This window comes from Lutjanus erythropterus, chromosome 3, assembly GCF_056507025.1.
Source record: "Lutjanus erythropterus isolate fLutEry1 chromosome 3, fLutEry1.hap2, whole genome shotgun sequence".
In the NCBI taxonomy this organism is placed as follows: Eukaryota; Metazoa; Chordata; class Actinopteri; order Lutjaniformes; family Lutjanidae; genus Lutjanus; species Lutjanus erythropterus.
Genome location: NC_139319.1, coordinates 30619698 through 30633883, shown reverse-complemented (window position 1 = coordinate 30633883; position 14186 = coordinate 30619698). Strand labels below are relative to the sequence as shown.

General features: G+C 39.9%; 1 protein-coding gene across 4 annotated transcripts in view; it reads left to right on the top strand.

Moving 5' to 3' along the window:
- The window catches only part of LOC146330262 (endonuclease V-like), an 89084-nt gene that overhangs the window by 4921 nt on the left and 69977 nt on the right, over positions 1-14186 (top strand). For all 4 annotated transcript variants that reach the window (XR_014769264.1, XM_084713527.1, XM_084713511.1 and 1 more), the window contains exons 3-5: positions 4063-4197; positions 6853-6892; positions 8955-9067. Coding sequence is in view for 3 of the 4 variants with exons in the window: in XM_084713527.1 (XP_084569653.1) it covers positions 4063-4197; positions 6853-6892; positions 8955-9067 (288 nt within the window). In the remaining variant the exon portion in view is untranslated. The remainder of the gene's footprint in view (positions 1-4062; positions 4198-6852; positions 6893-8954; positions 9068-14186) is intronic.

The following is a 14186-nucleotide window of genomic DNA, read 5'->3' as shown; positions in this document are numbered from 1 at the left end:
GCCAATTACAAAATATAAAGTTGATGCATTTGTGGCACCCCCAGTGGTGAAAAGCAATTTGGTTTACTATGTTAGCTTACTGCACTCTCCAGAACACGTGTCTCAGTTTTCACGTTGATTTCTCAACGTATTCATGAGTTATTACACATTTTAGAAAATGAGCTATTTCAATAAAAATTGAGTGGCTTGTAAAATCCAAACGGATTGACAGATCAAAAATTCTTTGACAATTTTAGATCAGCAAAGTCTGTAGATGATGCATGATTTTGCTGATTGGACCAGCGGTCTGGAAGTTCACAAAACTGGCTTTCTGATCATATTTGGAAAAAGTCATAAAAGTTTACATTTTCAAAGTAGCAGACCAGAAAAGACGCAGATGAATTGAACGATTAAAAAGGTGAAGGAATTTTGAGTCCAGGCTGAGCTGTTTTCAAAAGAATTGTGAAACTTTTGTTATAACATCACCTTGAGATCAAGTGAGTGTCATTTTTATTGCCTGTGTAGTGGGTCAAACACTTTTCGCAGAGAAAAATCAGAAAGAAAGAAAAACAATAATTAGAACAAGAACAATAGGGATCCACAGCGAGTGATGCTGCTTGGACTCCTGATAATTAGCAGCTTTAGGTTTAAGCTGTAACCATTTTACCCATAATTACATTATTTGAAGTAATTTCCCTATCTTTTTATCATAAGTTGTAGTAATCTACATGATGGCTGTGCATCGTTCTGCAGTTTTAATGTTATATAGATAACTATAGAAATGGCCACACACATAAATGTACCCAACAGGATCATTAAAGAATTATGAATTACCTGTGAAATATTGGAAAATATTATTTTTCAGAACTTGTGTCAACCCCCCCCCCCCCCACACACTCAAAGGGGCTTTTAAATTTTATTGTCTAATTACATAGTACGACCCTCTAATCACTTCATTTGTGCCTCATTTCAAAAGTGTGTTGAATTGTAATATTCTTCACCATAAAGTGGTGGATGACGTCTAATCCGATCCACCTAAAGTTTTCAAGTTGGCCTAAGCACTAAAAGCAGACTTGCTAACCATATTAATACACAGCAGAGGCGAGGTTTAATATACAATTCAGCTGAAGGTCGAGTCTTGTTAAACTGGCTGTTGTTATAAGTGACCTTGGCAGTCCTAATTTTCATTTCATTTACCGTTTTGTGCAGCCTTTCACAAGCATTCCTCGCTCCTGCTGTTTATCTGTGCATGAACATGGGCTGTTGGCAACTTCTCATTATAATTAATGACATTTGTCACTGTATGTTGTTGATTCATGGAGCCAGCGACACTAATGAAATGTTGTCCAATAATGGGTTTATGTTTCCTGCTTGCTCTCAGTTTACTCCAACACTGCCACCTAAGGCCATTTGTGACACAAAGTAATGCTGCTAACGTGACGCACAGTGTGTCCACTCAGTGTTTCACAGAAAAAAGACACCCAAAATGTTTTTTGCATTGCATTTAAATTAATTACTCCCAATCAGGAGCTCAGCATATTTTTAAATAAGATAAGTTAATATGTTTTCAGTATGAAAAAATCATCACCCCTGTTTAGCAGAGGGGGGATGAAGGCCACTGCACTCAAACACATGACACTGACATATCCTGAATGATAGATGACATATCTAAAGTCTGTTCATAAGACGTGCTTGTATCAAAGTGTCATGGGCTCGCCTCCATTCACAAATGAAAGCTTATGAATGCATTTATTTACCTTCACAAATGAGAGCTTTTGCATGTTTGATTTGGAGCCACTGCTGCAGGCCTGATGTCACATCATACAAGACCTTGGCATATCATCTCATCGAGTACGACAGCCTGTGAGGAAAAACTGATCATTTTAGGAGAGTTTTATTTTAAAATCTCAGTTTAGAGACTTTCTGTGGTAGAGCCATTTACCTCAACAGTATTACAGTTTTGATTTCAGTTTACTCTTGTCAACATCTGATTCTACAAAATGTGCATACATGTTCACACACTGCTGCGCTGTGTAGCACGTTTGCCCTTTGAGGATTTAACATAGACTTTTTGCGTGCAGCGTTCTGATCAACTCTTTATTTTCCTGACAGCAGATAGAGCTTGTACCAAATTGACAGCAGCCAATCACATCGTGCTGGTAGGAGCAGAAGGTGTGTCTGCTGAACACAAAAAAGTCCATAACTTCCAAATGGATTTGCAGACAAGATTTAGTGGAATTTAGTGGAGCCAGAGGACAGCTGATTAACTCGTCATGACAACTGGCAAAAGGGGGCGGGGCTGTGGGAGTGGTCGAGTTGTAAAGCTCGAGTGAAGATGCTTGCATCATATGAAATGTCATGTTATGGAGTAATGCCTGAATGAAACTGGATTCTGTGGGTACCTCAGAGTCTCCCCTAGACATACTCACTTCATACTAACCCTGTGCTTTTTTGGGCCAAAACTCTGCAGTTATTCGCATGAAGTATAAATGTGTTATTTTTGCTCTGTTTTTAAATAAAAAAAAAGAAGGTGTATTTGAATATTCCTGCATACTGGAGTCCCTAAACAGTTTTGGAATTGCATGAATTCGTCATGACTGGAAAGCTGAGACTCTTGTGGATTTAATGAGCCCAAATATATTCATGTGTGATGATGTTAGTCCCCATACTAGCAATTTCATTGAAATGAAACCATTTTTTTGAAACTTGAACATGATACTGGTTATTGTTGGAATTCAATTCAGTCACTGGGGGGGTCTAATCAGCTCTGTGCAGACACATTAACCTCCTGAATAACCACAACTTCCACAGGGACTTGTAGGCTCCGATCCATGAATAGGCAACAACATATGTGAATTATTCAGAATTTTTTTGGAATTGACTTATTTAATTGGCTATAGAAAAATAGGTTTTGTTCTGTTTTTAGGGAGGACTAAGGGCATTGCAACTGGTACATGCACACACATAATAATATAATAATAGGAATATAGAATATAAGCCTTTTTGTGTACTGATTTTCTCTCTCAAAGGACAAAGCAGGGCATTAGATAGACATGTATGCTATAGCAGACAAAACCATGTAGTTTATAGGAGCAATATGTTACATTCGCTTGTCTCAAAATCAGTACTGCAGTACCAGTAGCAAGTTGAGGCCATAGATGGTATATATGTATGTTGAAACTCCATTTCATATCCAGTCTACAGTTGAAGCAAGTTGAGGGGTCCTACACTGTAAGTTGATCAGCTGATAATAACTGTCTGTTGAAGTAAAGTTCAGCCTGTTATCCTGAAAACAAATTCACACCCTGGAGTCTGAGTTCTGCCTCACTGCCTGCCAGAAAAATATTGCTCAGTTTAACTGTTATAAAGATCTATTCCTTCTCAAAGTTTAGTAGTTTTAGTTTTAACAATTTGTTACGACTCATTAAAAGACACAGAAGTTATGGCCCGGAATAGTTTTAATTTCAAAGGAGAACACTGCGGCTGTAGCATTGTTGTCACAGTACTTCACGTGGCTTGTTTCCTCGATCTCTGGTGACATATCATAGTCATTTTACGATTTATTACAGTAAATGTGTTGCACACCTCTCCTTTAATATTACACAGGTAACCTAAATGGAATAATGTCTAAGATTGTCAGTACATGTTCACAGCCTTAAATTAATGAGAAGTAACAGATGTTTCATTTTGTACCAGATGGGGGATGTTAGTGATTATCTTGCACAGCTTGTGTGTGTCTGTGGACTCAACATTACATATACACTGGGGCGGATGCATTTGTCTGAAGCTCCTGACCGCTGACATTGTCATTCTGAGCTCCATTCAACACCACAGATGTATGTATCCAAACTCAGTACTGTTAGTACAGTGAATTATTCAGTGTGACTCACAATGAGCGAGCAGGTAGAGGGGGGATCCGTGTACTGCTTAAGTGCTGTTTTCAGGACTCAAACCTGTGCAGACGGACCCATGAAGTTTTTAATCGCTGTAGAGTCTATTATAACCCCTGATCACCTTGTTGCCCTGAAAGAAAAGTCATGAAATATGAAGCAGCAGTGTTTCTGTCTCCTCCCCTTTCCCCAGGTGTTGTATGAGGACTGTCAGATGGTGACCCTGACGGCCCCTTACATTGCTGGCTTCCTAGCTTTCAGAGAAACCCCCTTCCTACTGGACGCTCTGCAGCGGCTAAAGAAGAATCAGCCCGAGCTTCTGCCTCAGGTCAGCTTCTGCACGCAGACATCAGCGAAGGATTTCATGTTGAAATTATGGCGACAGCATTTCCTGTAGGGGGAAGAGCAAAGAAAATACTTCACATGTGCTTCATCAAGGTTTTAGCAGAACAAATGACAGGTGAGATATTGAGGAGTGCCTCAAATGCCCACAAGCACTTAGTATAATTGTAAAAAATATAATTTTGAGATGTTCAAAAAGATTTGGGTCCTTTATATAACACCTGTCATTTGTTCCCCAAGGGAGCGTCATAAAGTATCCACAAAAAAGTGCTGCTTGCTTTTCTATTTGCTGAAAAGTTACATGCTAACTTTATCATTTCAGCTTGCAATGCTGCCCTTAATCTTAAAGGTCCAGTTTACAGGGATGTTACTGGCAGATTATGGCAGAAATGGAATATACCATTCAAATATACACACTTAAATTATAAGTAAATAATGACCTAAAAGAAGAATAGTTGTGTTTTGTTACCTTAGAATGAGCCTTTTCTATCTACAGATGATGAGGGTCCAGTAAACCAGGTGCCACTAAATCCTACAGACTGCCTGGAGAGTGACACTATTAATCTGTGAGGTATCTGGGATAAACGGAAGAGATGTGTAAGTGGAAATTTTTGATATTGGGCATCATAAATAAAATTTGGCTTGACCTAACTTGTAAATATGAGTTAGTTAGTTGGACTGTCTAAATGACGAGTGTGTAGGTGTCTGGTTTGTCCTTTCTGGGTCACCGTAGAAACACAGTGGTTCAATATGACGACCTCAATGAAGAGGAGGAGAACTTGAGCCCTCTGAACATGTAAAGGGCTGATTCTAAGGCAAAAAAACACAATGACTTTACACTAATGAAACCTACTTATGAATACTATATTCAATCTCTGCCATATTTTGCCAATAAACCCCTGTAAATCTCACCCACTGTAGCTTTAAATGCTGTAAACAACACCTCACTTCATGCACATTAAAACTCACTGAATGAATTTCAGTTTCTATGACAAAGCTCCTCTGTTCTCCCTCTCTCACTGTTTCTCAAAAAAGTCTCCTCAGATTCATCCTCACCCACTCACTTCTGTTTGTCGCAGCCCACACACCTCCCTCATCTCCTCCAATTCTCTGTCTCTCTCACCATGTGCGCAGGTGTGCAGGAACACACACATGCACATGTTCGCCCACCACATACACAGTCATGCACACACACACAGTTTTACCTCCACTGACATTTAGCCCTGGACAGATGCAGTCACTGCTCCCTTTATCTGCAACCTTTCAAGTGAGTTATTCCCGGTGACTTATGATTCAGTGCTGAAATATATCTGTAGAGTCACCTTTGGCTTCAAGAATTCATTGGCGTGTTGGAGCTGGAAGAGTTACAATCAGTTTGAGGAGCTTGTCTCTTACTTAAACTTTTGAGGCTCAGGATGGAGACTCTGCTGTCTCACAGTCTGTGTCTGACTTCGTATTGGACACTGGGGTCATAGGCTTTAGACAGGGAGAAAGAAAGTTTGACAGTTTGACACCATTTGAACTTGTGGTATCAGGAATAGCATGGGTGTGACCAACATCTTTACCATTGCCTCCTCTCCATGAAGTGTCTATGAGGAGCAGCCATGGTTAGCATTAGTCATTACAGCTGTGCTTTTCCTGACATGACATGTTAAAATGTCTGCTGAAAGTGTGAACGTCATGCTGAATAATAGAAACCCAAAACTCTGAACTCTAAATTGTATTTAGAAATACAACCCGGATTCCAAAAGAGTTAAGGCATGGAGTAGAACGTAAATTAAAGCAGAATACAGTGATTTACAAAAACCTTTCAACCTTTATTAAATTGACTACAGTACAAAGTCAAGATATTTGATGTTCAAACTGATTAACGCCACTGTGTTCTGTACATATACACTTATTCTGAATTTGATGCCTGCGACATGTCCCAAAAAAGTTTGGACAGGAGCAGGACTTTATCACTGTCATACATCACCAGTTCTTTTACCAACAACTCAGTAAGCATTTGGGAACCGAGGACACTAAGTGTTGTTCTTTTTCATTCTCGCTTTATATGTATATGACTTCGGCTGCTCAACAGTCAGGGGTCTCTGTTGTTTTGTGCTTCATACTGTATGCGTCAAACATTTTTAATGGGAGACACGTCTGGATTGCAGGCAGGCCAGTTTAGTACTTGAACTCATGACTACGAAGCCGTGCTGTTGTAACATGTGCTGAATGTGTCTCAACATTGTCCTGCTGAAATAAGCATAAGCATGACATTGTCTGGATGGCAGCATATGTTGCTCCAAAACCTGTATGTACCTTTCACAACTTTCCCAGTTTTTTTTTTTTTTTTTTTGCCCTGTCCCAACTGTTTTGGACCGTTGGAGGCATTCAATTCAGAGTGAATATATATTTGAATGCATTATGTTTGAACATTAAATATCTTGTCTTTGTACCATTTCCTGATGAAAACAAGTTGGAAAAGAATTTCCAAATGATTTATATTCGGTTTTTATTCAAGTTTTACACAAACTGGGGTTGTATATATTTTCCTCACTATGTATGATGTCTTAATTTGAACCGTTAACACCTGTAGCTTTGTTTTGTACTATAGGGATATTCATTTCAGTTGTATATGTGACCGCTCTCTCTGCAGGTGGTGTTTGTAGATGGGAATGGTCTCTTCCACTACAGAGGTAAGCCAGCCTGGTCTATACTTTTTCTGTTTGATTTGCGTTCTGTGACAGCCTCAATGTAACATACCATTTTTACAACAAACATAGAAGAAGAATGTAGAATGTAGAATGTGATAAAAACATAAAACAAATGCATCAAAATAAAACATTATATACACTTACAAATACACATGCCCCAGAAAATAGTTCTGTATTGCTTTTTTAAATTTGATTTAGTTTAAACAACAGCGACAAGGTGGTGATGATGATTTGGTCGACATCTTCACATTAAAAGTTGATATCTGGGAAACACTGTCCATCAACTTTGAGTGTGTTCGTGCGAAAAGCATCATCTTGCACGCTGCGTCCTGTCAGGTGAGAGCTGGTCTGCCCCTCAGGCGCAACAGCCCTATCCAGGATGCTGTGGAGCAGGTCTCTGTAAGATGTGAGCACAACAGTCTCTGGTGTCCTGTTGCTTGGCTCGTTTCATCTGTTTCATTTGACCGGGCATTAACCAGGAGCAGGCTTCAGTCCAAACTGAAGCGTGGCTCTTATCCCTGCTCACCTCCACTCCTCCTGGGATGACTGTGGTCATGCATCCAGCACTGTGCTCCAGGATCTGGCTGCGTGTTGAAAGATGCCGCATGCTCGTTGCTAATTGTCTTAAGATCCGCTGCTCTTTAATCTGAACCCCACTCTTCCTTTTCCAATGCCTACCTGTGTATTTCAGTCATAACTGATACGGGTTTCAGCAATAAAGCTGAAGCTCTGGGCAGATTGACATGGCGTCTGTCAGAAGAGGAGCAGAGCGGAGAGCCATTTCTGGAATGTGTATTTTATAGAATGACTGAGATCTGCTCCGGCAGGTCTGATGAAGCCATAATGCAACGCAGCCATACCCAGTAAAATCAAGCTGCAAGGAAGGATTCCTTATAGTGAAACCACAAATTGCTGCTTTTAATTTTTATGTATGGATTTAACAAATGCGATACAAGGTGTTAATTAGCCACTGAAGAGGTTTTGGTAGGTGGGTTGTTGTTTTTTTCCACATTAGATTGAAGCAGATCAGCTGTCTCCACCGCTTCTAGTCTTAATGACAAGCTAGGCCAATCTTTATGACTCTGGCTCTTGACTTAATGCACAGACGTGAGGATTGACATCAATCTCTTTGTTTCACTCTTGGTAAAAAACAAACAAAAAAAAAAAACAGATAAACAAAATGTTCCCTAAAACACTGTGTCCCAACCTGGGGTGGGGGCCCCTTCAGAGGGTGACAAAAATCACATGGGGTCTCCAAAGCTTTGTCTGCTCTGAGGTTGTCACAATTAGATTTGCATGTTAACTAAAATCACAATTTATGTAAAAGTTATACTATTTAAAATAATGCATTCTTTGGTCCTCACTCAAAAATACTGCAGCAGGCTGGTCAGCCTCTCAAGCTCTGTGATAATGAGTCATTGTTCTTTTTGTAAGCATGTGTATAAGCCGGCTCTGTTAAAGTTACACTAGAAAAAAGACATTAATCAAAAGTAAATATTAATTTTTGACAATAAAGCTTTAAATTAATCACTTACTCTTTTTCTTTTGGTGTGTGTGTGTGTGTGTGTGTGTGTGTGTGTGTGTGTGTGTAGGCTGGGGGGTCTCAGGTCGTCTTAGATAGAAATAAGGGTGGGACTCCAGGCAAAAAAGGTTGCCCTACACAACAGAGCAAGAGAATCAGACAAAGTAATACACGCTTTATCTCAAACGTATCTGACACCTGACAGACATCTTCAGTTTACGTCCTGTTATTAAATCAGATATTTAGATTCAGGTCCACCACACAGCTTATTGAAAAAACAGTCGTTAAAAGTTCAAGGTGAGCCCAGCAAGCTTTGTAAGTCAGCTGGATAAATTCTGCAAGCTGTCTTGGCTCTTTCTTAAAATAGGCTCAGCAGTACTTGTCTTATGTCATGTATTAGGCTGTCATCATGCAATCACAAAATATGCATTTATTATATCACAAGTTAATATGATTGTATCAAGAGCACTATGACTTTGGTTTCAGTCTAGATTTGACATTGTCACTGTTTGGACCCTGCAGAGTTCGGCTTGGCGTGTCATCTTGGAGTGCTGTCAGGGCTGCCATGTGTGGGTGTGGCCAAGAACCTGCTGCAGGTGCAGGGTGTGTACAAGAGCGAAGAGCACCAGTCACAGGTGAGACTCATTTTTAGACCTTTTAACCCAACTTAAACTCACAGGTTTGTTTCCACACATTTTCTCTTCTGTGCTGCAGATCTTCGTTGCTCTGTGGCTCAGTTTGCACAAGATTGTAAAGTAACATGTAAAATGTAAAAAAAAGATGATGAAAAGCTGATGTGCTACACATTTTGTGTTCCTTCTCGCCATGCACAAATGCCGTGTCTGTAAACGAAGCGCCAACCTTGACAAGAGTCAATAGATGAATTATTCAAGTTAAGTTGTCAAAGCGTAATCACTTTTTTCTGTTGTTTATTGCTCACTGCAGTCTAAAAAAAGCAAAGAAATGTCAAAGAGGAACAGAGCAAAGGACAGAATCCTCAATTACTTTTGAATGTGCGTGCGTGGAACTCTTGCGCTTGTGTTTGTACGTGCATGTGAGTGTGTGTATTTGTGGGTATCCTGTTTTGACAGTGTGACTTTTATTGCAAGCCAAGCCTCCTTGTGTAGCTAATGCTAATGTGACTTTTTGAATACAAATCAAGCTGGAGCAAATACCTATTGGTCAAAGTATACCAGTGGGACAGCGAAAACTGGATTTCATTAATATGCAAATGTTCACTTTGTTTCAGTCTGCAGCCTCAGTGACCTGTTGAGGGAAGAATAAAAACAAGTTAATGTTAAATCTGCCTGATGAACAGGCATCTGGCTACAGTTTAAAGCAACAGGATAAACAGAGTAAACTGTATTTTGCTGCTTTGAGCTTTGATTTGAGAAGTTCAAGTTTAAACTGTCTTACTGTCCATCTCTGCTAATGACTTTTTTCTGATTAGATTTGCATACATGCGGACTGTAATTACACACGCTTTGTTGGTCATGCATCTATCATCCCTTTGGAAACTGATTTTAAAGTCACATGTGCAGGTCATAAGCAAGTTACTGTGGTGAGAATAGAAAAAGTCCTAGAGAAAAGTCCAGCAAGTCAAGTCTTTGCTCAGGTCAAGTCACGAGTCAAGTTATACAAAAAGCTGAAAATCAATTTAAGACGGTGGCCATGAAAATTGAGTAGTTTTTAATATGAACAAAATCTTACTAATGTTTGACATTTTGTGGTGTCAATGACAAGCCTCCTAAATGAAAAAGAAGGAAGAGTGGGGCTCTGAAATAATCATATTACTCTATAGTGCTAAAGGGCTCTAAAGTAAAAGCAGAATTACAACACAAGAATTTAAGCCTCCTGCCTTGGCTTTCCTTCAGGAGGGTCACCATTTCTCCTGGGCCTATTAACACGACTGTCTAAGGTCCTTCTCATATGACACTGCACACTACCTCTTACTAATGTCATCAACAACATAATCCTTGAATTCAGATGTTATTCCTTTTTTACTAACCCCTTCCATGATGCATTGTCTGAGTTAAGTCATGTGACTCGAGTCCCCCACCACTGGATTTAATTACAGTAGATGGTTACTGGTGTGCCCCCAGTTTGGAGAAGCAGCAGGAGTAGCTTCACAGTGTACTGCTGTAGACAGGGTCAGCAGTAAAATGTATTTTAGCGACTTACAAAAGTCAATATCAGTTAAAGTGTACACTATATTTAGGATATTTTCACTGCTTCACCTTGCAGTCAGACAGCTTTTTATGATGGGAAACATCTATCATATAAGTCAAATATCACTTTCTACAAAGCAACCGGACTCCATTGGCAAAACCTGTAATTTTACTTTGCAGAAGATGTGAGTTGCTGGCCTACCACTGCCCCAGTTGGTTGTTTGTTTGTGTTACTCTGTGACTTCTGTGTTTTAAAGGTTTATTTAGTTAGTTAGTTAGTTAGCGAGGCAGCAGTAGACCAGCAACTCCCGTGTGATGCATGGTACTGTTTTTGCCAAAGTAGTCTTGTGGCTTTGGAGAGAGCATTATTTGGCTCATGTAACAGTGGCTTCCTGATGATAAAGGCTGCCTGATGGCAAAGTAAAGCAGTTAAAAATATTCTAAATATAGCATCCACTTAAACTGATATTGTTATGCTAAAATATGATTTGCTGCTGATCCTGTCTGCAGCAGTTCGGTGCTTCGCTCCTTTCTGCTCCTCACGACTGGGGGCGTGCCAACTGCCACCTACTGAAGCACCTCATACGACTCCAGTTAAAAAAAAATCCAACCCATCCCTTGAAAATTTGATCCTCAGTATTGGGATGTGTAATCTGAAATAAACTGTTTTTTGGTTCTTTGTTCTGAGTTGACATTGATAATAACTGAGCTCAAGTATTTCCCCTGAGTAAAATATCATCATGCAAGTTCTTCACAGATGATGTAGATCTGTAGAAGAAGAGTGATGGACATTTCCTGTAATGCTGATGACAACTGCTACTCTAGAGTTTCAAAGGGAACCAGCGTGGATGACTCCAGCGATCATCCGATCCACTGCTAACTCTATTAGCAGGCAAAAGACTCTGTGCTTATAACCCCAGTGGTCTTCATGTAGTCCTGTAACATGCTAATTCAATTCTCTGTAGAAGTGTATCCATCTCCCTCAATTAGAGCTTGTGGCTTTGGCGTCAGAAAATGTCGGTTCGTTTCTGCCGTGGGGGAGGAACCTGATCTTATTGTTTACGCAGAACACGGTCACGTCTGAGGATGCAGTCTCATATCCACTGACGCTATCTGTGGGCCGATCCTAGTTCCTTGGACATATTCATTTTAGGTATCAGGTACCGCTGCCATTACACGCTCATGCTGCATCTTTGGGCTCGAGCTATCAGCTTTGGAGCAGTTGCTGTGCATGAAATTTTAGAGCTCCCCTCTTGTCCATATTGATGTAATTGTCCCTCCCTGGGGCTCCGTCTAATTTGTCTACAGGCACGCACAGAATTGCGACGCCTCAAGTCAACACCAGCCTTGGCGTTTGAGTGCTTGGTGGGAAATTAGCTGTGAAGTAATCTGTGAAACACAAGCCATATCAGGCTCCCCACCAAATGTGAGAAAATTAGATGTTAAGAAATAAGATTAGCCATTACCAGATCTACATGCACACCGGAATGTACCACTGACAAGCGATATATGCTGCCATACTCAATTAGATGTCAGAAAGAGTTTCCAAAAACACACTGAGAGATTTCAAAAACTAATCTGCAGTCGAGAAGCATCTCTGAAGGTTACAGAGAGAAATATTTCTCAGTCGCTGTAATTAAATGTGCATACCTCAAGAGTATAGGTATGTGTATGTCTTTATCACACACAGGTGTACAGGTCCTTACAACACTTTCAAGCAAAAGTATTGTGTGCATGTATAGTACAAATATACATTTGTGGCACAATGCTCAAATGGTTAGACAGACATCCCTGTATTAAAAATGTAGCAGATAAACTCTAAAAGTAATTTTTCTTAAATTATTATGTTATATTTAGTCTTCAAGACTCTTCTGAAAAATAGTTACACATTCTAGGAAAGCTGCTCATTTCTATTTCTAATTCTATGTTAGTGTCATGTTTGTGTGTTAAATATGTAGCTGGCGCCAGTAGGCTCTTAGCGGTTAGCAAACAACAGGCGGCCACAGCAACTTCAGTCTTGTAATCAGAGCAAGGTGACAGTGTGTGTATCGATTCCAATTGTGCTTATGGTTACATATTTCTTTTGAAGATTAAAATACTGTAGTAGTAGTAAAGTACTATCAGGGTTTTCATTTGTTGAAAATTCAGACAAAAACTCAGTGTACTTTGTGAGTTCATCAAGTGTGTGACAGTGATCCCGTAGCTGTAAACCCCATCATTACTGTCTCTATATGAACAGAAGCATTAAAGTGCTGCCACTTCTCAGTCACCACATTTTGTCTCATAAAGTTCCCCACATGCGTCCTGATGATGCTCCGATGATCTTTTTTTTCCCCCACTTGTTCTGGACCAAATGAACAGAACAACAGGTGTGAAATCTCCCTCAGATGGTTGGCTCACCTCAGAGCCCTCACTCTTAACTGCAGGGCTTTCACTTACAGACCACCGATAAATTACTCTTCGAGTGACATAAGGCCAATGTTGTTTTAAACAAGCTTGTGCTTACTTGCTGCAAAGTTGGCAGAAAAGGAAGAATATTCAAGCATGGTTAATGCTTGCTTGAATTCAATGCTGCCCCTGTTGTCACATCATATAAATAGCCTCAATTAGCTACTTTTGCAGTGTTAAGAATTCGGAGCAGTTCATCAACAAGTGAATCTAAATATAAATACAAACCATATATAGCTTCTTTTTTTTGGCTTTAGCCTTTATTGTGATAGGGACAGCTGAAGATATGACAGGAAAGAGGGGTAATGACACGCAGCAAATGGGTCACAGGTGGGAATTGAACCAGCAGCCGCTGCAGAGGACTGACAGCCTCAGTACATGGTGTGCATGTCCTACCAAACGAGCTATAGAGACGCCCTTATATAGCTTCTTTTAAATTATCTGGATCAACTGTATTAGTATTTTTCACCAAGTGGGGAGAGTCCTGATATCTTTGACTTATGTCAGTATGATTTACAGGCTTACATGAATGGTTGCTCTGACCTTGTTGCTTAATTGTGGTCTAAATAATGAAATTGATATGACAGTAATGACAGGCACAAGAATGGAATCGATCTTCTCAACTCAAGCTTGGAATGAGTAACTGTATTTCACAAAAAGTTGATTTTAAGTATTATTCCCTTAAAACAAGAAAAAAATGTTCAGGTGCAGAAAATGACACTTGAATCTTGAAATAAATTGGATGAAAATGCTTTTTTTTTGTACATACAGCCTCCTTAAAAGCCAAGGATGTGTCCAACCTTTTGAAGTGTCCTTGAACAAAGCAGTCTATCTCCACCTACTCAGTCGCTCTCTGTTACTTGCAGCTGAACGCACAGAAGATGTAAATGGTTTGTGCTTGAACAGAGGCAAGGGAGTGCTGTGTTTTTATCTGACATCCAAGTCGGAGACAAAACAAAAAGGTTGAAAGAGGAGTAGAAATGTTTCTTTTTATTCTCTTTGTCCTCGATACTCTTTGGGAAAATTCTGTCCTTGTTGTTGAAGTTCCTCGCTGCTCAGTGTCCTTCAGATCTGACGTCCTCTGTGTTTGTCTTCCCCTCTTCTCTTTCTCCCTCTAGCTCTCTCTTTAACTCCGGTG